The sequence below is a fragment of the Oculina patagonica genome, chromosome 2, assembly GCF_052425735.1.
Source record: "Oculina patagonica isolate OP01 chromosome 2, crgOcupat, whole genome shotgun sequence".
Classification (NCBI taxonomy): Eukaryota; Metazoa; Cnidaria; class Anthozoa; order Scleractinia; family Oculinidae; genus Oculina; species Oculina patagonica.
Window position 1 is genome coordinate 23,943,215 of NC_135759.1, and position 24,298 is coordinate 23,967,512.

General features: G+C 38.0%; 2 protein-coding genes across 2 annotated transcripts; both read left to right on the plus strand.

Annotated features, from left to right (window-relative positions):
- The first annotated feature begins 673 nt into the window (after positions 1 to 673).
- Positions 674 to 11,470, plus strand: LOC144641875 (uncharacterized). The gene is made up of 14 exons (XM_078500885.1): positions 674 to 1,685; positions 2,938 to 3,112; positions 4,453 to 4,618; positions 5,189 to 5,359; positions 5,831 to 5,944; positions 6,338 to 6,448; positions 6,771 to 6,867; positions 7,744 to 7,962; positions 8,616 to 8,998; positions 9,484 to 9,651; positions 10,286 to 10,396; positions 10,510 to 10,632; positions 10,775 to 10,865; positions 11,284 to 11,470. Exons 1-14 carry the CDS (start codon positions 1,619 to 1,621, stop codon positions 11,289 to 11,291), a joined length of 2,004 nt encoding a protein of 667 aa, XP_078357011.1. The 5' UTR covers positions 674 to 1,618; the 3' UTR covers positions 11,292 to 11,470.
- A 2,276-nt stretch (positions 11,471 to 13,746) lies between these two features.
- LOC144643649 (ectonucleoside triphosphate diphosphohydrolase 8-like) lies at positions 13,747 to 23,892 on the plus strand. The gene is made up of 10 exons (XM_078502967.1): positions 13,747 to 13,903; positions 14,399 to 14,520; positions 15,503 to 15,629; positions 16,784 to 16,946; positions 17,334 to 17,505; positions 18,975 to 19,190; positions 19,564 to 19,836; positions 21,005 to 21,115; positions 21,601 to 21,732; positions 22,422 to 23,892. The coding sequence occupies exons 1-10, from the start codon at positions 13,849 to 13,851 to the stop codon at positions 22,650 to 22,652; spliced, it is 1,602 nt and encodes a 533-aa protein (XP_078359093.1). The 5' UTR covers positions 13,747 to 13,848; the 3' UTR covers positions 22,653 to 23,892.
- The last annotated feature ends 406 nt before the right edge of the window (positions 23,893 to 24,298 follow it).

Sequence of the window (24,298 nt, forward strand, 5' to 3'; positions counted from 1 at the left end):
TAATACCATTAATGGTTGGAAGAAAATTTCAGGTCAATGTGATCTCCAGCAGAGGCTGGAGGCTGCTACTATTTCTGACATTTTGTATTTATTTGGTCAAGGAAGTTTTTTTTCATCAGTGAAAAGTCAAGGAATCTTGAAAACTGATGTCTGTTGCAACCATGCACGTACATTTCTAACCACGTACGTTTTTCTTTTTTTCGTCTGCAAATTTACCCTTGGACCCCAGTGGCGCATTCAGATCTTCAGAAAAAAGTGGGGGGGGGGGGGGGGCGATCATCAAGACCCTTGAAACAGAGGGGGATGGCCGCTCTCGAAAATAATTTTTTGACCCTTTGGGCCTCAGTTTGGCCTAAAAATAAGGTGGGGCCGGCCCCCCTGGGCCCCTCCCTTAGATTTGCCACTGGACCTGTTTGATAATAGGAGGGGTGAGAAACTAAGCTCGCGACTTTACGCTTCAGAGCTATCAATTTTTCTGTCCCTCGTATTCGATCAGCAAAATTATTTTCTGGTACCTCAAGTTTACAGTCTGAATATTTAACAAATCAAATTTAAGGGAAATTATTCAATTCGCACAAAAACATGCTTTTTCCATCTTGCTTGTACTCCTTAAAAATAGCGGGGGAAACGTGACGGTTCTTAGAATTTACTGTTCAAATGTTGGAGATGGCTTTCCGCATTTCTTGTCCAGAAAAATCAACAGCAAAACCTTATGCCCAATATCAAAACATTTGCTTGTTTGTAGGTGCCAAGAATAACTGAATATTAATTTTGGTTTGTCGCGAATTGCTTTGACCTACGACTTTGTTTTTGCAGCCATTTCTCACCTAAACAATAAAGCTTTCTGGTTTATTATTTGCAGATTCTTTCATTTCTACAAGATTTTTTTCAATGCGGCTTTTTTGTGACAGTTGTTTCCTTTTTTTCGACAAAGATTATTTCCTTTTTCCGACAAGATGATGAAAAAATAATGAAAATTAATTAAAATGAAACAACGTTCTTATTGAAGGGCAAGAAAAATATGAATGGGGTGGGATATCTACTGCGCGGCTCACCTACACCGAGGTGAATAATACCAAAATCATAACCACTGGGGTACAAAGAGCCAATTTCTGATGGCTAAAAGTTAAGAATGCTGAAGGATGGAAGATTTGCGCGCGTTTTCAAAGCGCTTTATTTCTTTGGTACATGCCTAACACTTGCAACAATGCTTTCGGGCGGCACACTGTATACTGTGCAAAACCATACGGGGCGGCTGTGAAGGGTGATAAAATCTCAGTTCATATATCCACAAACGGCACATTGTGGCGGCGCAATAACGCTGAATACAATAGGTGGATGCCGCCGAACATGTAACAATTTTTCAGCCGTTTGTTTGATTACATTCTTCAAAATGTGCGATAAAACACATTTACATTTGTAAGGGTGAGAATACGCATTATTAATCTTAGCTTGTGCGGGCGGGACTTGTCACCTTTTATATGAATGCGCACGGGATTTCTTTGCATCGTGCGTGCTTTGTTTGTCGACTATAAAATGGAAGTGTTTCCTTTGCTGGTCACATTTTCTGTCTTCCCTTGTCGAAGTTATCATTGCAGTCTCTTTCTTGGGTTTGACCATGAGTCGTCTTCAGCTGATAGTTTGCGTTATCACTCTTAGCCTTCTCATTTCTGGACAAGTTTCAGGTTAGTTCATATCAGTTCAAGGGTTTTAATCACCACGGGCGCTTTCCATTCGACCAAAAATTCTGGTTTGAGTTTCCGGACAATTCCAGTGGCAAATGGAACAGCATTTTCCAACTTTTCCGGTTGACTGCACGGAAAGCAAAACAAAATTTGCATATGGTCAGGTAGTGCGTCTAATATGGAAATTTCTACGGTGCATTAAAATAATGCACTGTTGCCGCTTTCCTGCACATATAACTCGATATTTTTGCAAATAAAAAGCATTCCGAGCACTGAAAATAAACGCCATGAATGACATCGTGGCTACAAATACAGGGAAAACGAAAACCCAAAAAGTTTAATGAGCAAAACAATGGCGTAGCCTGCACGCGCGTTATAAATATTTGTACATTTCTTTGCTGCCACCTGCAAAACAACAACGAAAAACAACCGAGTTCACCAAAAAATTTTATTTGGAGTTTCAACAATGCTTCCTTAACACATGTAGCTGCTTTCAGCTGCACAAATCGCTAAATTTTCTGCCGAAGGAACTCAGGCTGAGTGTAAAATGGTAGCTTTTTCCAAAATTTCCGGAAAAGAGGACAACCTCGCAAGGTAGACCCAAATTTTCGAAAACAATTTCCGGGAACTTTCAGTTCCATTTGATTTTGCTTCTGGAATTTCCGGGGTTTTCGATTGAATGGTTCGCATTTCGGAAAGTCAACACTTTCCGGATTTTCTGGAAACTTTCCGAGCAAATTTCTGTACCATTCGTCCTTGTTCCGAAATTTCCGAAAGTTTTGGTCGAATGGAAAGCGCCCCACGCCAAAGTTAGCCCAGTAGCGTGCCACGAGGCGTTGCTGAAGAAATATTGAACGTTTGCGAAAATTTGATAGCACTAGTGTTTGAAGAATGGGCAATTCAACTTGCTGATAGATTTGGATTTTTGCAAAAATATTCCTGTTAACGTTCGTACATGGATGATAAAATATACATTTGAGCTTAGTTTTTTGGAGCTAAAATATTATTGGCGATAAAACGAAGGAGAGTATTCGAGCCTAAGCTAGTGAATTTTTTTTTTCGCCGCTCAGTATAGTTCTTCACTGAATTGTTTCAGGTATTTTGTTTTGGTCATTTTGGCATTTCAAACTAATTTAGCAACATTGAGTATGAAATTTGCTCCTGGGACTGAAATTTTATTAGAAAAAAAGTTTCAAACTTTGCATCGACCGACGCAGTGTACTAACCGTTTTTTTTTTTTTATCCTTTTCAGCCACAATGATCTTCGGATCAGGACAAATAACCGTTACCCAGGACAAGGATTATGAATGTAAAGTGTTTCCATTTGAACCGCATTTTGCGTCCAGTGACGTTCGTGTTCAGCTGGCTTTAAAATCTGCGATACATGAGGCCGCCGTGACCTGGGTCGAGGAGGTGACTGCATCTGGGTAAGCCATTAGTGCGAAGAAATAAATGTCTTCGAATTCACTGTTGAAATTAGATACCCGGTGGATGTGATTAATAATGTTGCTCAGTTACGACTGAATGAAACTTTAAATAACGGGAAGCGCGGAATAAGTCGAGTAATCCAAAACGGTGTTTTTGCGATGGATAAAAAGTTTACATTTGCTTTGAATGGAATCGTAAAATAAACCAAAATTGAAAAATAAAAGGATGCTTTGAGTAATTTTCGCATGACGAAAGTAATCCGGAATTCCTTTGGTTTTGCTCAATACACTTAGTGAGTGGTTTTAAAATCTCTCGCTACTTTCTCCACCAGTCAAAGTAAAAAAAAAATCGTGACTCGCTCGCACACGTTTCCCCGCCCTTCGTAGCGGCTATGCTTCGAGTTTTGATTGGTTCAATTGATTGTCTTTTTTCTTTTTGATTGGCCATAATGATTACTTGGTTTTGTTTTTACGAAAACCGCTCGAAGATTGGAGAAATGATGAAGACGGATTACGAAAGATCAATTTTTCAACATGCCTTACCCCTGACGTAGCTCTATGATAAGTTTTAAATCACGTTAGAGTTGACGAGTGTTTTTCGGATGAATCGTCTTGAGGACCTTGAATGCTGGGTGCGGGATGGTTGTCATTCATCCTTCTCTGTTAAATTAAAGGAGAAGTTCACTCCAGAATGGCCATTTCTTTTCTTTTCGCCAATAAAAAGTTTACACAAAGATATGTTTTATATTTCGCAGATTTCCTAAATGTAGCTTAAATTTATTAGTTTCCTAGTAAGCTTCGTGCGTTCAAGTGCATAGTAGAAAAGTTAACATTGTTATTGGCATAGTCTAAGCGACCATTGAGTTCTTTCTCAACTAAGTTTTTACTTGTGGGCAAACGCGTAACGAAATTAGAGTCACGGTATTTCAGATAAGTCTATTTATTTTCGTTAATTAAGAGCTGTAAACTTCAAATTGGCAGAGCAAAAGTTATTTTTTGGTAAAAGCACAGACACATAATCAAACAAGGAGAATTTTCGAGCATTGTAAATGACACTTTCATACAAATTGAGGTAAACTTGAAAAAAAGTCGGGCCGACGTTATTCAAGTTTACCCGAACGCAATCCGTTTTAATCTTCTCTAATTTTGCCCATCCATGCCCCGTTTTGGCCTTTCTGTGTTTCTTTTGAGTTATTCTACAGTTTTAAGCCGTTATTGTGATATTTTAGTTAATTCCATGACCAGTTAGCTATAGTCTGTGACGAAATTGCCAAAAATTGCGTGACATTAAAATTGCGCCCCTTTAATACAATTTTAATCATTTTTAATTTTTTTTGTAGATTTACAGGATGTGTTGCCACAGCAGGAGCGATTTCAGGAACCAGAGCTGTAACTTTACAGTGGATGGCATACCAAACTGTCGCCAATGATGCCGGTTATAAGACGGTAATAGATATTCCTCTCTGGACCTCTGGAACTAGATGCGTCCGCGTAGACTATCCCAAGGTAAATTTGAACATATTATATTACTAGTTATTTTCATCAATCAGTTGAGATCACCAGATCTTTATGGACTCGGTTCCCACTTTTGTGGTCCTGGCCAGCCGAAAGAGATTTGCGTGCAAAAGCATAGTTGAAGTCTCGTAGAATTGATGTCTCGCTCTCACAAACCTTTGAATGTGAAATGCGTCGACTTGCTCCCTTAGTAGATGTACCACAGCCAAATTAGCCGCAAAAAATTAAGGGTTTTACGTATTGTACGACATCTGTTAATATAAATATAACCTAGTATATTACGAATTTCCCGCCTTTTTGTAACCAATCATATGATTTGGTCTATTATATAACGTAATGGTGTTTTTGTGAAAAAGTGTATAATCTAGGCGACATTCTGCGCAACTTATTTAGTTCTGAATGGACTGAACTGATAACGAAACTCGGGGTGACCTTCTAGCGGAAGTATTTAAAATTATCTCGTTTTAATTTGTGTTATTTTATCTATTATTTTTATTTTGTAAAGCGCCTAGAACAGGCCTGGATAGGTGCTATAAAAATATTTATTTTTATTATTTCCAGCGTTACTCTAGCCCTCCATCTGTGTTTTTGACCGCTATTCATTTGTCGCCGTCGCTCAAAAACAAACACGATGCAGCGAGCGTGTGGGCAGAAGAAGTCACTGTGTTTAACTTCAAAGCTTGTCTCCGTGAGTTGAAAAACTTTGACGGCGAACATGAATACGTGAAAGTGGTAAGTGTTGATTATAAAATATTTTAGACATCATCCGTGTTCGCATGAGAATGGACAACCTGAAAACAAAAAAGAAAGGAACTTCCGATTTAAAAACGCCTTGATATTGTAGTTTACTAAACCTTTACATTGGGAGTGATTTTCCACTTTTCGAAATGGGATTTTTTTTCACTGGTTTAAAAAAAAAAAACTAACAGCTCGCTATCGTTTATACGTTTCAGTTGCTTTAAAAGGTCGACTTAGAGCAAGTCTACTCTGATTATGAGCTCGGGACCTCTCTCTTAGACTCAACACTTAGAATGCACGAAGGAGAACTTTTTGCATGCAAATTTACCCGAACGTGACTCGGCGACTTGTTGACCGATCACAAACTGCGATTATACCGTAACACGGCAGTTTATTTGTAACTTATTTCCCTTAACTTGTAGAAGCTAGTCGAAGACCTTTCATTTGTTTTTCACTGCTGTTTAGGACATTTTAGTCTTGACTAAAACGCCCAGTGGGTGGAGTGTTCCTACGAACGCTGAAGTTCTTTTTGCTAACAACTATACCCCGTCTGGAGACCATGGATATGGCTTCTGCAAGGTGAGTGAGTAAACTTGGTACATGTACATGTAGCTAGGTTATTTGATTCCGGCTTGCAATATAAAGAAAAATCTAAATTAACGCATCTTGAAAAGTTTCAGATTGTTTAAATTGTGAATAATTAATTTGAAAATGTAATTAAAATTCATTAAGTTTAGGATGACAGAACACAATCGCGAAGTATCGCAAAAAGAAAGCACAATAACTCAATGTAGTCGAATTTACCACAAGAAACACTGAACGACGGATGTATCTTTACTACAGATTACAGTGTTCGTGGGCAACAACAAGCTCGATATGAGCTTCTATTACAAGAGGTGTTCCAAAGAAGATATTCCAATACTTAAGGCTGGTATAACACTTGATTAATGAAAATGTTCTATTTTTCCTCAGACTGTGAATTTCCCAAAAGAGTTCTACAAAGCACCAACCGTGATAACGACAGCTGAGCATAACAAGACAAACATTGACGCCGATAACAACGCCATAACAGAATGGGTTAAGGTAGGAATCGCTGAAGGAAAAAGGCCATACTCAAACTAAAAATATGTTTTAACCGTGCGGCCTTAGGCCGAGCCGGTTTATAATTCGTGTTATAAAAGAAAGAGATGACGTAATGAGAGAGATTTTGGCACACTACTACATCTCACGCAAACTGCGTGACTCGCGCAAATCTCGGAGTTGTGTTTTACTCAAGTTTTCCGCGCCTTTTACAAACATTAACCGGCCGGTTGTAAGCTTCCTCAACCTTCTTGTTTTCTTTTTGCACATATGCCTTTCAAGATGCAATCTATTCAACATTGTACTTTATCTTATTTGCCTTTAGAGCATATCGAAGACGAGCTTTGATGTCTGTCTGAAGGATATCCAACGTTTTGATGCCTTACATGATCCCATCACTGTCAACTACATGGCTTTGGGAAGTAAGTACGATACACTTCGTAGGATGTAAATAGAAGGTCCGCAATGCGTATATTATAACGCCACTGTAACATCGTTCATTAAGCAATTAACAGAAGACACTATACAACTGACGGTTTCAAATAATGGAACAGTGTATTCAATCATTTTGTTTCAATAGATCGTTAAATTCGAAATATGCGAGGCTTCCTTAAATTGCGTTTACACACATATAGCAGCAATCACAGAAAACGCGAGCTTCTAAAATATAGTTTATGCCAGTTATGTACATACGTATGTACAGGCTATCATGTGTACAAAATATGTCAACAGATTTGCTCAGAAAATAGCCTGCATGGCAGGCGTCTGTGTACGTTTTTTAGCACACTTTGAAAAGAGTGCGCGATCGCGAGAAGGCCGCGCATAGAATTTTTTTTTCCTTGCGTGCCCCCCTCGCGCCTTTAGAACTTAGTGTTGGACATCGAATTTATTGTTGGCCCGCGGGGTTTATTCTGGGCACACATATAAGTGATTCACTTGCATCGATTGGTTCATAAACAATGGAATTGAGTAGGCCAAGTAATAGCTTACACATGCACCGAACTGTAAAACAGATTTACTTTTTTTTTTTACTTCAAGGGAAATTTGGATGTGCAGAATGACGTAAAAACATGGCGAATCGCATTCCTTATTTTAAAGTAACCGACAGAAAAAGTGTTCAAAATGGCGGACGTTTAATTTCGAAAAATGACCACAGTTTTTGGCCGTTTCTGTCAAGTTTAGAAGGAAAAGTCCGTTTTTTCTTAATTCTAAAAATCTTAGTCATTTCAATGATATTCAGATATTCAGTGGTTAGAAAAAATATGACTTCTGGTCTTCTCGTTCTCTTGCTTTCACAGATTATCACCCATGTATCGGTATCACGTGTCCTTTTTACGGAGTATGCAATGCCACTGGCCCTACATCGCACGAGTGCGTCTGTAAACCCTGCGACAGTGGAGTATCAGAACCGCTGTGTGACAACAATGACAAGACGCATCAAAGTCTTTGTGAATACAATTACACAGTTTGTCAGAATAAGGAGGAACCCGGCATCAAGCACCTTGGCGGCTGTAAACGTGAGTCATATGCAATTTTGTAGTTCAGCGCGTCGTACCGTTGCCACTAAAAAGTGTAGGAGTGTATTCTTGCCTTGCATCACCTGTTTGGTTTTTAGCCGAACTAAATCATGATGTATAGGCTTAGAGCGATTTTTGATCGAATGTCTTGAAATCAATCCGAATTAATCAGTCTCGCCAATCAATAAGAACACAGGCAATCCAGTGAACCAATCAAATCTTGAAGTAAATATATTTAGCCGGCATAAAGCGCGGGAAAACGTGTATGAGCGAGACACTATTGGTTTCGGTTTTCACCTCTTGTAGTAATGCTGCTAATGCAAAACAAAAGCAAACGCGAATTTCAGAAGACACTCCAATAAAGGTTTCATTCATTGATTTCTGTTGACACTTGAGCTAAAATCGTTCTATCCTGATGAGGGGATTAAGTCGAAGTCGATAAATTACACCGCCCTTTGAGTTTTTTCCTACCAAACAAAAGCTGCCCAAGAAGTAGGTCAAATACTTGGTTACTATGCGCCACAATGAATTTCACTGGAATGACTCGCTTATCAGACTAATTTCCAAGTTTAAAGCCAATTAAAAGTCCTAAAGGAATAAATTCCTTAAGTTTAAGGTCGTACTTCTCAACGCTTTTTTGTTTATTTCTTTAGCATTTGTTCTTCAACGTGGTCGCATTGTTCTACGTTTACAAACGACCGATGTGCAGTGCAGAACCATTTCATTTAATAACGTTAACGGAAGCTTTGAGTCCAGCCGTGGATTGGTTCATGTCCAAACATCTATCAATTACTTCAACTACACCGGTAACTTCGTCCATGACGCTGCTGTGAACTGGATCGAGAATGTTAACCTCAACGCCTTCGACGTGTGCGCGCTTAAAGCGGGAAGAGCAGAGCGCTTGACACCAGACGGCGGGCTCACATTTGTTGACTACATCGCGTTCCAGGAAGCTCCTGTGGACTCCGTGGCTGGTCGATTCAGTATTTCAAATTGGTGGGATGGAACTAACTGCAAGAAAATTGATTTTCCTTCGGTTAGTTTTAATTTGATCAGCATAATTTTCTTCTCTTGCCGGGGTCAGTAGACTAACGAAAAATATAAAAGCCAACGCTTTTTATCAGAGTGCAAACGAACGAATACAAACCTTCTTGTACTATACTGACAAACAAACCACCTGTTCCTATCTTTCAATTAAATGTATATCGAAATTCTCAATGGAAAACAAAAGAAATTTTGAGCAACTTGAGTTAGTAAGGTAACTTGAATTTTATGCAACAATCTCGATCAACTAAATTTACAAAATAGGAAATTTCCATTATTTTCATTTTGCTTTTGTAAAGAACACGTCTTTTCACTGTTTAGTTGGTGAAAAACTAAGCCAGTACAATCAACACAAGGGTTTCGATCGAGGAAAAAGTAGTCCACAGCTGGTAACCTGGAGGAGAAGTTTCTGCTTTGCCAATCTAACTGATCATGAAGGAATAACAGTTTTAAGCATAAAACATTCTGTTTTTTCAGGGCACCTTTTCCTCTGCGCCACATGTTTTACTGACCGCTGAACACACAAAGTTGGATCTTAATCATGACGCGGCCACGGTCTGGGTCGAGAATGCTACAGCTGAAGGATTTTCCGCCTGTTTGAGAGAAATGCAGAACTTTGATGGTCTTCATGAAAATATTAAAGTGGTAAGTAAGAAATATGTTTACAGCGGGAGCCGTACTAAGTCTTCGAGACAACGTGAGCCCAGATTAAGCTATACCAGTTTAGAATTGAACTGAGGAGCAGGGGTGTGGCCCTATCAAAAAGCTGATGATATTGGGGTGAAGTATACTGCTGTGTCCCAAATTACATAAATAACAACTTCATACTGTTAACAATTACAACATCAACGTACAAGAGAAGGAATGCCCATTTTCTCAGTACAAAACAACAACATACACATATCCCAAAAACTGCATGCTATTCAGTTTCATTGCATTACATTTTTTCTTTTTTCTTATCGGCGACAGTTAGTATAATATATAGATTTAGGCAAGCCTAAGAGCGGAGCTCCCTAGCTAATTATTTTGCACCTCATTGAACTCTAAATTCTGGCCATTGTACAATTTTTAGGCTAAGAATTTTTTAATCGTTATATTTTTGTTATAAATATTTATTTTATTCCTTATTCTTTTTTTACCGTGTACAACAACACCAAATAAGAGAACAAACAAATTCAATCAAAAAATCATAATTCCACCGACAGCATTATCATCCAGAAGTCTGGATGGGAAATTATGCTGTAATTCTTGTTGAATGTGTTTTTCTGTTCTTACACAGAACTGGATGGCGTATAAAACCCTGCCAGCCAAGCTTCTTTCCCAGCAAAGGTACATCGACTTTCCAAACGACGCCCTGCCTCTTGCAGAACATCACAACGCGTACTGTCAGGTATGTCATTCCGTAAAAGTCCACACTTAGACATATCTGGAGTTTATTGCATTTATGGTTTACCAAGATAATTTTAACAACTTTGAAAAACTTGATTCCTGTCACATTTACAGAACTTGGCATTCAACAAGGTTTACAGCTCCGCGCCCACAGTCATTGTGTCAGCGTCTCACAGTTGGGGAGCTGGAAAGACAAACGTCATTCCCGAGTATAACAGCATTGCATCCTGGGTAGAGGTACGTAAATGTAACTGGAATAAGATGAAAATTTCGCACCAAAACTAGGCGACATTAGTCACACTGTTGACAATCTGACACTTATATTCGCTTGAGACTTTTTATTGTTTAATTAATTTTTTCAATTTTTCTTCCTTTCCAGCAAATTAACACTACAGCCTGCCGAGTCTGTATCAAGGAACTTCACAATCCAAATGGTTACGATCCTGTCAAAGTGTCCTCACTTATCATTGGTAGGTCGAATGTTTCTTTCCGATAATACAACTTTATCAAGAATACATTAGGACAGTTTAAATTTAGTACAGAAGCAAGATTACTTTTCTTACAACGACTATTCCGCGAGGTTTTCCGCTCTGTAAAGGTGTTTTTTTTTTTTAAACTTAAACGACAACAACAACAACAACAAGAAGCAATACAAGGGCACTTCAAAGACAGTTTCAATGATGATGACCTTATATGTTTTACTCGGATGTGCTATTTTCGAAACGGGAAGATTTAACTATAGCTTCACCATATTTCTTCAGGGCCTCTATTGAACTGAAGGAGCACTCTGTATAAATAAAGACTCATTTGATCAAAACGTTTATAATAGTGTTCAACTTACAGCGGAAACAAAACAATTTGATATATAAACATCTGTTCCTTCAACAGGTTCCTAGAATCGTTAAACTCAGATGCACCGAATATGGACGGACCGACGTGAACGATTGAAGTTGGAAAAACGACCTGCAGAATATGAAATTATATTATAAAATACTGATTGCTTAAGAATTCTTATACCTAAAAGTGTTATTAAACACTCTAAACTGTTAAATTTAAAATTAATAAATTATGAGTATTTGACCTTATGAGTGTTCTTTTTGTTGCCGTTATCTCCCCGTATAATATCAAACATGGCTCGTACAGTCTTGAAATGCCCTTGAATTTTCGCTGTCATCTTAAATCTGCCCAAGTTTCGAAAAGTCTTATCTTTGTTCTTATATTTAATGAAAATTTTTTTTTAACCAGGTTTTTTATAAGGAAAATATTATAGCTTGCTTTGATATCGAAGAGTTGCGCTCGAAAAACTTAGTTGTTTACACCTACGGTGATGGTCAATAAACAGTTGCCACCTTTTGGGGTGACAGATAAAATCGGGTTAAAAAAAAATCGTTGAAATTGCAGATTAAGCGAGCCACACATGTACAGTTCTGGGCTAAAGCTGCAGAAAGTCGGCAAAATCCAAAGACTTGGGACAAACGTGTTTTGATCTCCGATTACGTCCAACACTTGTGGGATGTGTAGACCTGTGTAGTTTTCCAAGCTTGCGTAAATTTACAGCAGCAGAAAAACGCTGGGTTTGAAACCTTTCCAAAGTCTACATTGTGAAAAGCACTATTCCCACCTAAAAAAAATGGGGGGTAAAGCTTGTTGATTTTTATCCATTTTAACTGATCTATCAGAGTACGTACTCTCAGTCAGGAACCCTAAATTAGCAATTTTACCACTTACCACAGCGACTTTTTATGCTAGTATTCCAAAGGGATTTCAGAGCTGGCCGAGCGGTAATCGCAGCGCGCAGCGAGGACAACGACGTCATCAGGGCTCGAGGGTTCGAATCACGCTTTAAAGGGGTTATTCTAGACTGGCTTGAGGGCCGAATAACCTCTCCCCGGGTGGAGATTTTAATCTAAGACCAAAAAATAACTCTTAAACAGGCTTGGGGGCCGTGACTTCATTGACGAGTAAGATGGAGCTTAGACCAGAGTTTGGGTTGGGTTTAGGGCTCCAGGACTCCAGGCCCAAAAAAGCTCTGGGCTCCTTAAAAACAGGGCTACGGGCTTTGTGAAAAAAGTTCTCAGGGCTCCGCACTTTAAAAAATTAAGGGCCCCAAGCAGCAAAACGATGGAACTCCAGGCCCAACAGCAAACATTTCACGGGCTTCTGCCATCAGTTTTTCTTTAGGGGAAGCTAAACCGTCGAAAGTGAAAATCGTTTAAACTTAAGGTTTATTTGAAAACACTTTTACATGAGAGCCAAAACTTTTATGTGGAATTTGATCTACATATACTGGTCTAAAAAACGGTGTCTCAGATTTTTCTTTTCTTGATCCATTATTTTTTATGAATTCATTAAACTTTAAAATGGCATTTTTAGGGCTTCTTTAGGATTAAAAATTCCTAAAAAATTAATGGAGCAAGAAAAGAAAAATCTGAGACACCGTTTTTTAGACCAATATATGTAGATCAAATTCCACATAAAAGTTTTGGCTCTCATTAGCCTGCAAAACAGGCGGTTTATTTGCGGGTCGAAGCGCGAAAAGTGTTCTCAAACAAAAGTGACAATAGAAAGCAGGGACCGCGGACGAAAATGCTGCTGTGTACGTAGGAGCGGCGACAGCCAACAGCCAAAAATAAAAATACAGAGACAAGAAAAGTGACACCGATGAAACCTGTCGTTGTCCCGTTAGGTTTCATTTCTACGTAGTGTCAGCCTTGCTTCTCAAATAAACCTGAAGTTGCGCAACATCATAATTGCAAACAAAATGCTGACGTTGCTTATTATGGTCTATATGATGTAAACAAAATCCACAATTACAATCTTTATTCAATAAGCTTTCAGAAAATATATACTTTATTGGGGTTACCATTGATGGTTTGCACACAATTTGACTTGGAACGAAAACGCCAATTTTCCTTCCGCATAATATGTCACACGAGGCCGCCGGGCCTGTGCTGTCATCCTTTCTTTCGACCACCGGTGGGGGACGGGAGGGGAGTGAGGGAACCGGATCAAAATCGGGAAAAGAAGTTATTTACCCGATGGAATCCGTGATCCCACCCATAACCAGCGCCACACCGATGGAGTCACGCCCGAAGGGGCCAAAACAACAAAAGACGACTTGAGCTTGAGAAGCCTGTGTTCGGACCCTCTTAGATCGACGCGATTGTCCAACTAGAGGATAGGGTATCTGTACTTTTCAACTCGTTTACTTCATACAATGCGTGTTTTGATTTCCTGTATGTGACCCATGTGACAGTATTGGAAAAATTTTGTTATTTTAGAAAAGCGGCCTCTATTCATAAGATAGAGTTCCAATTTCCAAGCGGAGGGAACTGGGTACAACTCTCCGTTTCACAATACTTGCCGGGAACGCCTGTCACATTTTCGTTTCTTCCTGCTTGCAGCGACTTTCTCTTGGTATTTTCTGCTGGTTTAATTTTATTTTGCCAATAAATGCTGCCTACAGACGAGGAGGATAATACACCGCTCTTAAGAAATGCTGTTGAAGGTAATATTCTTCTCATTTTTGCTATCACGAACTATTCTTCATTGCAAATTTGCAATTGAGTTTTTCAAGTGATTCACAATTCCGATTGACAAATTTAACTTAGTCTTATAAATATAAAGGTCGTCATCATGCAGCCTTGCAAAGTGATATCGCTCTAAGGAGGGGAATGGGGTGTTTAATTATTTGAGATTCGCTTTGTGATCCGCTTTGTGTGAACAATGGAGCTACATTTATCAACTGACTGACTGATTGACTTATATTAAATGATTGACTGACTAATTATAATTATTGAATGATTGATTGATCGATCGATCGATCGATCATTGATTGATTTTTTTTTACCAATTTTTTCTCATTTTTGTAGCCAGCCTTGGGTACTCAGGAACTACCAAATTGCCCGGGCAAATTCAAACCATGAATGACATATTTTAAAATATGTGTAGGCTGCCTGTATTTGATTTCATATATTTTTCAATTTCAAATTGATGTTTTCAGCCAGGAACTCTACCTGCTACATACGAGATTGGGCAGGCTGCATTGTATCATCATGCTTGATCATCTTTGGAATCACTTGTATCACAGTTATCAGTGTGTACAAGGAGAAGATCAAAGATGAGGTACAGTATAAGCAACTCATTTACAATAAACCCTTTCACGGTTTCTGACGCCATCTTGGTTGGGGGACAAACGCAGCAAAATTTACAGTAAATGTATGGGAAAAATCAGGAGTTTGATGCTCGATAATCTGCAACTTCTATGAATTACAAACCTAAAATATTAGATGAAAGAGTTAACCGATCAAATTTGAGAATTTTAATCTCACTTAGAAAGCCACAAATTAAGATTTTCATTTTTCATATATTTCTCTGTAAAATGGAGCCGCCGTTCGCGGGAAAATTTAGAAGCATTTGTATGAAAAACTAAAAGTACGATTTCTCGCTTCTAAGTAAACCGATCCCCTTCAAATTTAATCAGTTAACTCTTTTAGCTCTGGCGTCAGAAACCGTGGAAGGGTCTATTGTTTGTTGCTATTGAACTGAATGTTCATGAATCATCTTGGAATGTTTGAACTTAGTTAATATATGAAATGAACCCAGTTGTATGGCTTAATATCAAACCCGGTAATTTTAACTTATCAGATGGGCTTACTTCCATGAGTCCCTACCAGTTTCATGTTGGAAACTCAGTATGATAAAGCACCTCTTAAGGTCATGGATGTGGCTTCTGTTGGGAGAACGTTTCAAAACTCAGCTTGTCGTTAAAGTATGCAAGAGTTTTGTAACATTTGATTCTGTAGTTATAAAGGCCTCAGTACCTATCTCCCTTACTAGTTTTTATTATTTGCTAGTACATATACTGAAGAATTTAAAATGAAAACCATCTGTTTTTGGATTTTTTTTTTTTCAATTTTTCTTCAGAAATTGATTAGTGTAAGAATCAGTACAATCACTATTTTAATAATGAAAATGATGAGAAAAGAAAATTATTGGTCAGGAGGTTTTAACAGAAATTATTAAGACTCCAGTTATTGTTTATATAACACTGTTACTGCTGTTACTTATTAACATCACCTTCTTGATTTCTGTACTTAAAATTTAGTATGGAGTTGTACTGGATGCAGGATCGACACATACCAATATGTTTATTTACAAATGGACAGTCAGCGATGTCATTAAAGGCACTGCACTTGTCAAGCAGATTGGAGACTGTACAGTTACTGATAAAGGTAAAAGGGCCAATATTTACTTGAATAGTACATCATTTACAGGCCGACTACTTTGAAGGCCACCAATCACTGCACAAGTTTGAAACAAAGATTTCTGTGTTTGATTGGACCAATCATAAGACATTCATTTGACAGAGACATTTTCAATTGGCTTCAGAAACTTCATTGACAACATGACAAATGAGTAAAAAAATAATTCAGTTTTTTAGTTTTAAAAGTTGAATAGTTTGACTGTAAATAGTGTCAGTGATAAACTATGTTTGATTTATACCAACATGAACAGTGATGTTCAGTGAAAAGGGGCCTGATATTTATTTTTGTTAATTTAATAATTAGAAATGCTTATAATTAAATTCTGACGGTTTTAATTTGTGATTGAAATAACCTCGAGCATACCACACGCAGAATTAGCGAGTTTAATCTGCTTAAAATGACCCCAATCTGTGTTGATTTTTTATAGCATGATAGTTAAACACAACCAAGTTGTATAATTTTAAACCTTTGAAATAATGATGGATAATTATTTTATAAAAATCCTAACATGTAGTTAATTTAAAATTGTCACTCACTTGAAAGAGAGTCCCCAATAGGGTTTTCGGATCCCGCCATCCTGGCTAAAATTTTGCCTCAATCTCGTAATCCCGAAGGTTTTTATTGGCTTATCCCGATTCCGACCATAAAATGTTGAAAATTCTTAATTCCTTGCCTCAATGATAAAAAGCCTTTCAGTGGGTGTATATTCCCACCCAGCACTGACCTTCAAGTCTTTGGTCACCGACAATCAGATTATTCTTTCTTTCCGTGTAACTGACACATAGAAACAGGGTAACTTGTGTTAGTCACAATAAATGCTTTGTGGAGCTTTTTGTGACCTTCACGAAGATAACAACGTGATTTTCTATACAAGTGAATTATGTTTTTGTCACTGGACGCTCTGATCTTATTTCTTTTAAGTGACATTTCCTGATTCCTGCCTTATAAAATCAGCAATTCAGGTGTCCTGTTCATAATTTCAATCCCGAATTCCACTCCCTTTTCCATCTAAAATCCCGGATCTCGGCCTTCAAATAAGCCAAATCCCCAATCCCGAAAAACCTATTGGGGACCCCCTTGATAGGCAGCTTGCAAGTTTACAACTCAAACTCATCTTGCAGATGGTAACGTGAGAGGAATATCAAGTTATGTTGCAAACCCTGAGCAGGCTGGACAGTCACTGGAGAGTTGTATAAAAAGCAAAGCTAAGAAGCTTATTCCATCGTATCTACAGGACAAGTCTCCAATTTACTTGGGTGCTACGGCAGGGATGAGGCTGCTGAAGTAAGAAATAATTAATAATAATAATAATAATGATAATAATAATACAGTAACCCGCGTAGAACCTAACATTTAAGAACCTTTAGCTATTTCATTTTAGCCCCCACAACAGCCACAGCCAAAGACCCACCCAAGAGGCCCCCAGACGAGAAACCGAACAGGGACCACCACCAAGAACCTGAGGCCCAACAGGCAACGCGGGTTTTTACTGTAATGCTTAATATAATATATTACAATAAACAAGGTACATGTGTCAGTTTTCAGTAGGACTCACAGTCCTCTTCTGAGTGAATGAATAATTATGAAATTTGAAGCACTGTCAGTTTTACACCACAATCATTGAACTTCTACTGACACTGACAGCAATATGATAATGTTTTACTGCTTCAGGGAGACAAATGCTACAACAGCAGATCACATCCTTGACTCTGTGAGGCAAACACTGGAAAAATCACCTTTCATGTTTAAAGATGACTTTGCCCGTATCATAAGTGGTGAAGAAGAAGGTCTTTCTTCCTGGGTAACAGTAAACTACTTGAATGGTGCCTTGAAAGATTCACAGGTATGTGATCTCATCACCTGTCTACCTTGAGATGCATTGAAAAGATATGAAAAATGTAAGAAAAACTGCCAAACTGATAGTGATTCCTAGTCCCCAGACCTGGAAATTATTGTAAAACCTGGACGGATTCTCAAATATGAATGAGGAACATGCATTAATGAATGCTGGAAATTATCTGTTTGTGCTTAACTTGAAGATTCTTAACTACAGATCCAGAGCAGTTGCTAAATTCCAATTCCATCGCTAACAGTGGACGAAGAGCCACCCTGTGGAAATGCCACTGCAAATTACCGTTTATTTATTTTATTTATTTATTTAGTTGCTAAGGAGTTTCTAAAGACTGTCATTTGTGGCATGCGATTTTGGAGCATATTTTAACACTAAATGGTGAATTTTGTTTGGGTTTCCAAGTGCTTTGAAAAATATATTATTGCCCAAATGCGACTAGTGCCAGTCCCTAGCCACACGTTAGAATTTAAATTCTCTAAAACTCAGAGGAAAGAAGGTAGAGTTCCTATTTTTTTTACACATCATAAATAATATAGCCTTCTTTATAATCTGAAGCATGCGATTACAGTTTACACGAAAGAAAGAAATGCTAATGAAGAAAGTCTGTAAATACGAGTGTTTATAACGCCATAACTGTTAAAAAAATGTGAATTTCATAAAAATGATGCTACACATTAAGCATGTGGGCAATCTTTATATATTGGTGTTGATTTTAATTTTCAAATCTATACGTTGTTTGAGTTATAGAGTTTTTTCTGTTCTGGTCACATGACTTGTCAAATATGGCCGTGATTTGAAACTCTTTAAGGATTCTCCAGTGGAACAATCTTGTGCAAAAATCTTATCCGTATGAGGTCTGGTTTTTCAAAATATGATGGTTAGAAACCTTCCTTAGCAACAAATTGGTAGTCAGGTGTCACCCCCCTTGTAGGCAACAGAAATTTGGCCATTGGGCTGAGTTAGGCTGTACTGATCGAGAAAGATGCAAGGACATTAATTAAAGAGATCATAAACAGTTTTTTCAAAATTTAGTGAATGCCAAAATTACTTTTAATACCAGTTCTTGGACATAGGGCAAAGAGAAAGAAATATGGGAAAGGTGTAGGGAGGGGGATGGAGAGTGGGGAAGGCTGTCCTCCCCTTGTGGTACTCTTTTCTTTTGGCCTGTTTTCTTTACTGTATCTCCCACCAGGTGGGGAGCCAAGGTGTTTATATGAAAAAAAAAAAGTTGTTCTGTCTGCCAGGGTTACCCTACCTGCCGAGGCAAGACAACTCGCCCACCTGAGTTCCCCCCCCCCCCACCCCAACACGAGTTTGCGGTTCTCATGTAAATGGTTGGTGAATTTTTCAAAGAAAAAAAAAATAAAAAGTTAGCTTGGTCAGGGTAACTCGGGGAAAGATTGTCTTGGGTACCCAAGACCATATAAATTGGCCTTAAAAGGTTCAATTCTTGCTTATAGGAAACAAGTCAAAAATATGGTCTGGTCAGTCAAAAAATAGTTGGAGCTTTGGACATGGGAGGCGCATCTACTCAAATAACATTTCTTCCTTCTAAACCTGCACCACGTTCCAGTAAATTAAAGCTGTATGGAGTCGAGTATCAGCTGTACACACATAGCTATTTGTGTTATGGCAAGAAAGAGGCAGAGAGGAGATTTTTAGCCCAACTTGTCAAGGTAAATAGATTTCTATGTATGTTCTTTAAACCGTCAGTATTTACCCTATTTGACATGTACAAGGTCAAAGAGGTCCCTCTTCCATAAGGCCACTTTTAGTCTTGCTTACATTGTGTATTACTACCAAACCGGAACTAAAAGCAAACCACTGACTTTGAAAAAGTTTAGCCACCGTTCTGTATTGCTGTTCAGTATCTAAATGACTTTAAGTGGCTGTCCACCTTGCAGGGAATTCAATGTCAGTTTCTTCCGGCTTTTGTTATGAACACCCCTCGTTTCCTCAGCTGTTTCAGAAGTCTTCTGTAACTGACTCTAGTTATAGAAAAGCAAAGCAAACAAAACACTTTGTTCTTAACTATGACCTTGCTTTCAGGAATCTAACTATTCACCAACAGTTGACAATCCATGTGGACCCAAGGGCCACCAAAGAAACGTATCGTCCAAGTACTTATGGGCTCCACCTTGCGTTCAATTGCAAGGCCAAAGTCCAAAGAGGACTTCCTTTACTCTGAAGGGAACTGGGAACTATACTCTTTGTGCCGAGCAAGTCAACAAACTTTTCAACTTCACATCATGTCGAGGAAATAGCAGTTGTTCATTTGATGATGTTTATCAACCACCCATTCCTGATGGAGAAACATTTTTTGTAAGTTCACTTTTTAGTAGACTATGTGCTGTCCTTACTCACCCTTAAAGATGGTCCAGAAAGAAGCGATGAAGCAAAAAAATGAGCAGGAAAAAAAAAGGCCACGAATAACGCTAGGACAAAAACGCTAATAATTTTTAATTATTTTTATTATTTATTACTTATACTAGTTCCCATTGTTTTTATACTATATTTTAATTATTGCCATGTGCTATTTACATGAGCCTCCAACTCGGATAGAGAGGGCAACCTCATCCCGCGCCATAACATTTACAAAGTGATTAATTGATTGATTGATTGATTGATTGATTGATTGATTGATTGATTGATTGATTGATTGATTGATTGATTGATTGATTGATTAAGAGCGGACACAAGGAGAACCCTACCTTCAATCCACCGTACCGCAAAAACGCTTAAAACGCTCATAAAAACGCACCGAAAAGCTCCAAAAAATTCAAACTCTACATGAGCAATGTTGTTAGTACAAGGACGAATTTTACAGAAACGTGGCTGTCTTTGTTCTCTATTGGCTATGTTAGGTTCGCAAGGTATTGTGGTAAAATGTATAGCCGCCATATTTTCCGTACAGTAGATTTTCCCCCTAACGTGTTGTTGTTGATTGTTTGTTGTTGTTTTTTGTGCCTATTGTTCGACGATCCATACCAGGAAAGTTTTCACTGCTTGTAGTCTAACTTTAAGCCTAGTAGAAATTAAAAAGATTTATCTTAGATTTGGTTCATGGTTTCTTGCACTTGTTCATAGAGTTCTTTGTAGTTTTAGCAACTTTTAAAAGTTGCTGTAAAAACTTCAAAAAATCGTTTTTCCTTTAAATCCTTCACTCGCAGTTTATGTTCACTATTTATTTTACATGTTAAGTAGGACAATCTAGCCCCCAGTAATAGTGGCATAGCGTTTGGACCTGCATAGCAAAGGTTAGCAAATATCATTGGCCCGGACCCTGTTGGAGCCTTAATTTCGTCGGCTTTATTCGCAACTACTTACTTACTACTTAATTTCGTCGGCTTTATTCGCAACTACTTACGTTGCTGAAAAACGGCAAAAACCTTCTTTTTCTTTAAACTTGTTGTTTAGTGTGGCAATTACGTAAAGATTTACATGTAGTTTTTGGACATATTTAGTAGTTTTTTCTGTTTCTTGATTTCAGGCATTCTCTGGTTACTATGCCATCATCAAAGATCTTAATCTCACAAGTAACGTGTCGCTTGATCAGCTACAGGCTGCAACAATAAATATCTGCAGGAAAACTTGGGAAGAAGTTAGTATTGTTTACATCTGTCTACTTAAAAAGTTAAACGTAAAATTGCAATAAAAAGCCCTCACAACTTTGACTGGGTGGTTGGAACGTCCCGATCGGTTACTTTGCACTCAAGTTTATGTTAACTTACCCAAAGCAAAGCTCTACCTACTATGCCCAAAGTGCCGCTCACCCACACTTAGATCAACTCATTTACAATTGGTTTTAGAGCGAGGAATACACATTCATCCTTTTTTATGCAAATTCATCCCTTTTAATTTCCAGGCAGCACGCTCTTAAGCCGGCGACTATTAGTGTCTTTTTTTTGGACCTATTCCACGCCATTTAATGTTACTTCGCTGTGGGCAAATTGACTGATTACCGAAGTCCAACTGCAGAAAGAACACGAAAGTTGCTTGCAGATCCACGGCTTTGTATTCGAAACAAGTTAAAACTAAAATAGTAAACGAAATTTAACTTAACAAAGTTGTTTTTTCTTTATACAGATGGTGGTTATTCCTTCTCCAAATCCTTTGTTTCTTGCATTTTACTGTTTTGATGCGCAGTACATCTACACAATTCTTTCACGCGGTTACCACTTCGACAAATCGAAAGCAAACGTGAGATTTGTCGGCTCGGTAAGTACCAGCATTATTTAATGTTCCTTTTAAATACTACAAAGCAACAAAAAGTTAGTGGTGACCTGATACTAGAAAAAAGTTCAAAGTCGCAGAGAAGCAGGGGTTCGCGGAAAAGACAAAAAACGAAGAGTAGACTACAGAGTTCGGCTACTGGTGCTGAGTTGCCCGTGCACAAATCAGTTTATCTTATCCAGCAGCCGTCTTCGAAACTGAAAGCGTTGATGGCAGTGAAACCAACAGTCTTAGTCCGAGGGGTTGCTTAGTAACAATGACGCATATTTACATAACAAGACAATTTTCAGACTATTCGTTCAATTTCCTGATTGCACAACTAGAATCGGGCTGTATTTTGTCAAAAAATTAAGACCATTTTTTCGAATTCTTAGTCTTTTATATAGAAATTACTGTAACTTAACTCTTATTTTATTTTGTTTCACTTTTTTTAACTTTAAGTAACTTTATTAGTGTCCCCGATTAGTCTGTAAAGGCCAAATAGCGTTGGTAAATTATTTGTCACAACCCTTCGATGGCAAGAAGAGAATCTGTTTGTTTGTTTGTTTGTTTGTTTGTTTGTTTATACTTTTCACGTTCTCCTGAACATCCGCTAATGTTGCTTAAATTTAACGGAAACATAAAACATTTTGAATTCATTTCTGACCGTTTGTCGCTATACTGTTTTTCCCCAGGTGAACCAGCTATCCCTGGGCTGGACTCTTGGTTTTATGATCAACGCCACAAATCTCCTGCCAGTGGAAAATCCAGGCACCATCTCCATTCACCTCATTCAAAGTAATGTTTACTTGGCAGTGGTTATCGTAGGTGCTCTACTCATCAGTTCGGGGGTGCTGATATGTATGCTGTCTGCTGGCAGGATTTACCAACGAAAGCAGTTGCGAACACAAGGACGGGTGATGTAAACCTGATCAGTGGCGTCCAGGCCCTTTAAAACTGAGATGGAGGTTTCTCTATTCATGTATACGACATACATGGTCAAGACCAAGTCATATGACCAATGATTAGCAAGCTATAGTTGAATTTTGGAACAACGGAGAAATTCACTAGAAGAAGAAAAAATATCACAATAGTATTATCTTTAATTTAAGTTCCATAACGAATTATTTGTGAAGGGAGCTAGAGTTTTACGATTAGGAATTTTTAGATTTAGAGAAAGCTTTATTAATCACTATGTTTCATTTTCAAATATGTTTCGCTATGGATAGAGTATCTTGCAAAATGTAGCCTTAAGTTTGGAACAACGGGCAGATTTACTAGAGGAAGAAAAAATATCGTAGTTATAGTTTTATCTTCAATTTATGCAAAGAGATTGTTTAACACCCCAAAACAGATCAAGTAAAGGATTTATTAAAAAACTTTAATGCCATTTTTGAAGTGTATACAACTTCAGTTGATTATAGTTAACGTTGAAAGATTTACCGTTTATTTTTTTCACGGTTGTGTTTTATAATTCATCTCTATCACACCTTTGTTTTTTTTATGTGTGTTTTTTTGTTTTATCTATGCTGGGTTCAGATAAACGCCGGATCTGTAAGACTGAGTGTTGAAAAAAGGCCTTCGGCATTAGTTAAATCGTGAAAACACTGCATGTTGGGGAAACGAATGAATGGGAGCGAGCGAAAAGTGGAAAGAGCTTGCGCACCGTTTTCCCCAGAGTACCAGGTTGCTCCCAATGCAGGGCTGCTTTTTACTTTTATTTTTTGAATTTTTTTTTTTTCAGATTTACTAACACATGCTCTTAATATGAGTATCCAGATTAAAATTAATGGTACTCTTCAAAGAAACGATAGGAATCATACTTATGACATTTGTCAGTATGCGTTTGTAACTAAGAATTAAAATGAGCAGACTCGAAATAAATCTCAACACCTTTTTATTACGTTATAGTATTTAGCTTAGTTACCATCCTTACAGGAACTTTCTTCTGATTAAGAATTAAAAGCTTTAAAAGCTTTGAGATTAAAAAAATGACAAAACATACTGTTTGCTTCTATCATTTTCACAGAGGTTTCTAACTTCGAGATATAAACGTCTGTATGTTGCATGTCTCTTTGATGTCAACAAATGTATCAATGTAAGAAATAGCTAACTACAACCTAATAAGATTTATAGCTTTTATTAAAACTCAACTTTTAAAATCGTTTTCAACCGAGAGTTTCTTGTAATATTTTATTTAAGTACCTACTTGTGGACGCACGCGCTGAAAACATGTTTTCAAATGACGTCAAACGTCAGCGTTTCAGGTGCCAAACTGTGAAGTTTAGCCGACCGAAACGCGAACTTTTGCACTCAAAATACTCACCATAAACACTGAGTACGGGCGAAACTTTACACCCTAGAAATGATTCAAGTGAACCTGTGTATTGCATATCGACACAGATAGCATTAGTTTCTCAGAAGAAGTTTCTATATCTAATCTTTCCGCCATTTAAACGGAATCAGTGTGGAATGTTTCGGCTGGAATGTATAAGTCGTTACTAATTGCTAAACTTGAACGTTTGACACCTGAAACGCTGACGTTTGACATCAGTCTGACGGGACATGTTTT

Excerpts from the sequence above, each read along its gene's own strand:
- LOC144641875 (XM_078500885.1), top strand. The coding sequence starts at position 1,619 with ATGAGTCGTCTTCAGCTGATAGTTTGCGTTATCACTCTTAGCCTTCTC. Across the intron at positions 5,360-5,830 it reads AACATGAATACGTGAAAGTG|GACATTTTAGTCTTGACTAA; the intron begins GTAAGTGTTGAT and ends ACTGCTGTTTAG. Across the intron at positions 10,397-10,509 it reads ATCACAACGCGTACTGTCAG|AACTTGGCATTCAACAAGGT; the intron begins GTATGTCATTCC and ends TCACATTTACAG.
- LOC144643649 (XM_078502967.1), top strand. The coding sequence starts at position 13,849 with ATGCTGCCTACAGACGAGGAGGATAATACACCGCTCTTAAGAAATGCT. Across the intron at positions 16,947-17,333 it reads GCAGGGATGAGGCTGCTGAA|GGAGACAAATGCTACAACAG; the intron begins GTAAGAAATAAT and ends TTACTGCTTCAG. Across the intron at positions 21,116-21,600 it reads GCAGGAAAACTTGGGAAGAA|ATGGTGGTTATTCCTTCTCC; the intron begins GTTAGTATTGTT and ends TTCTTTATACAG.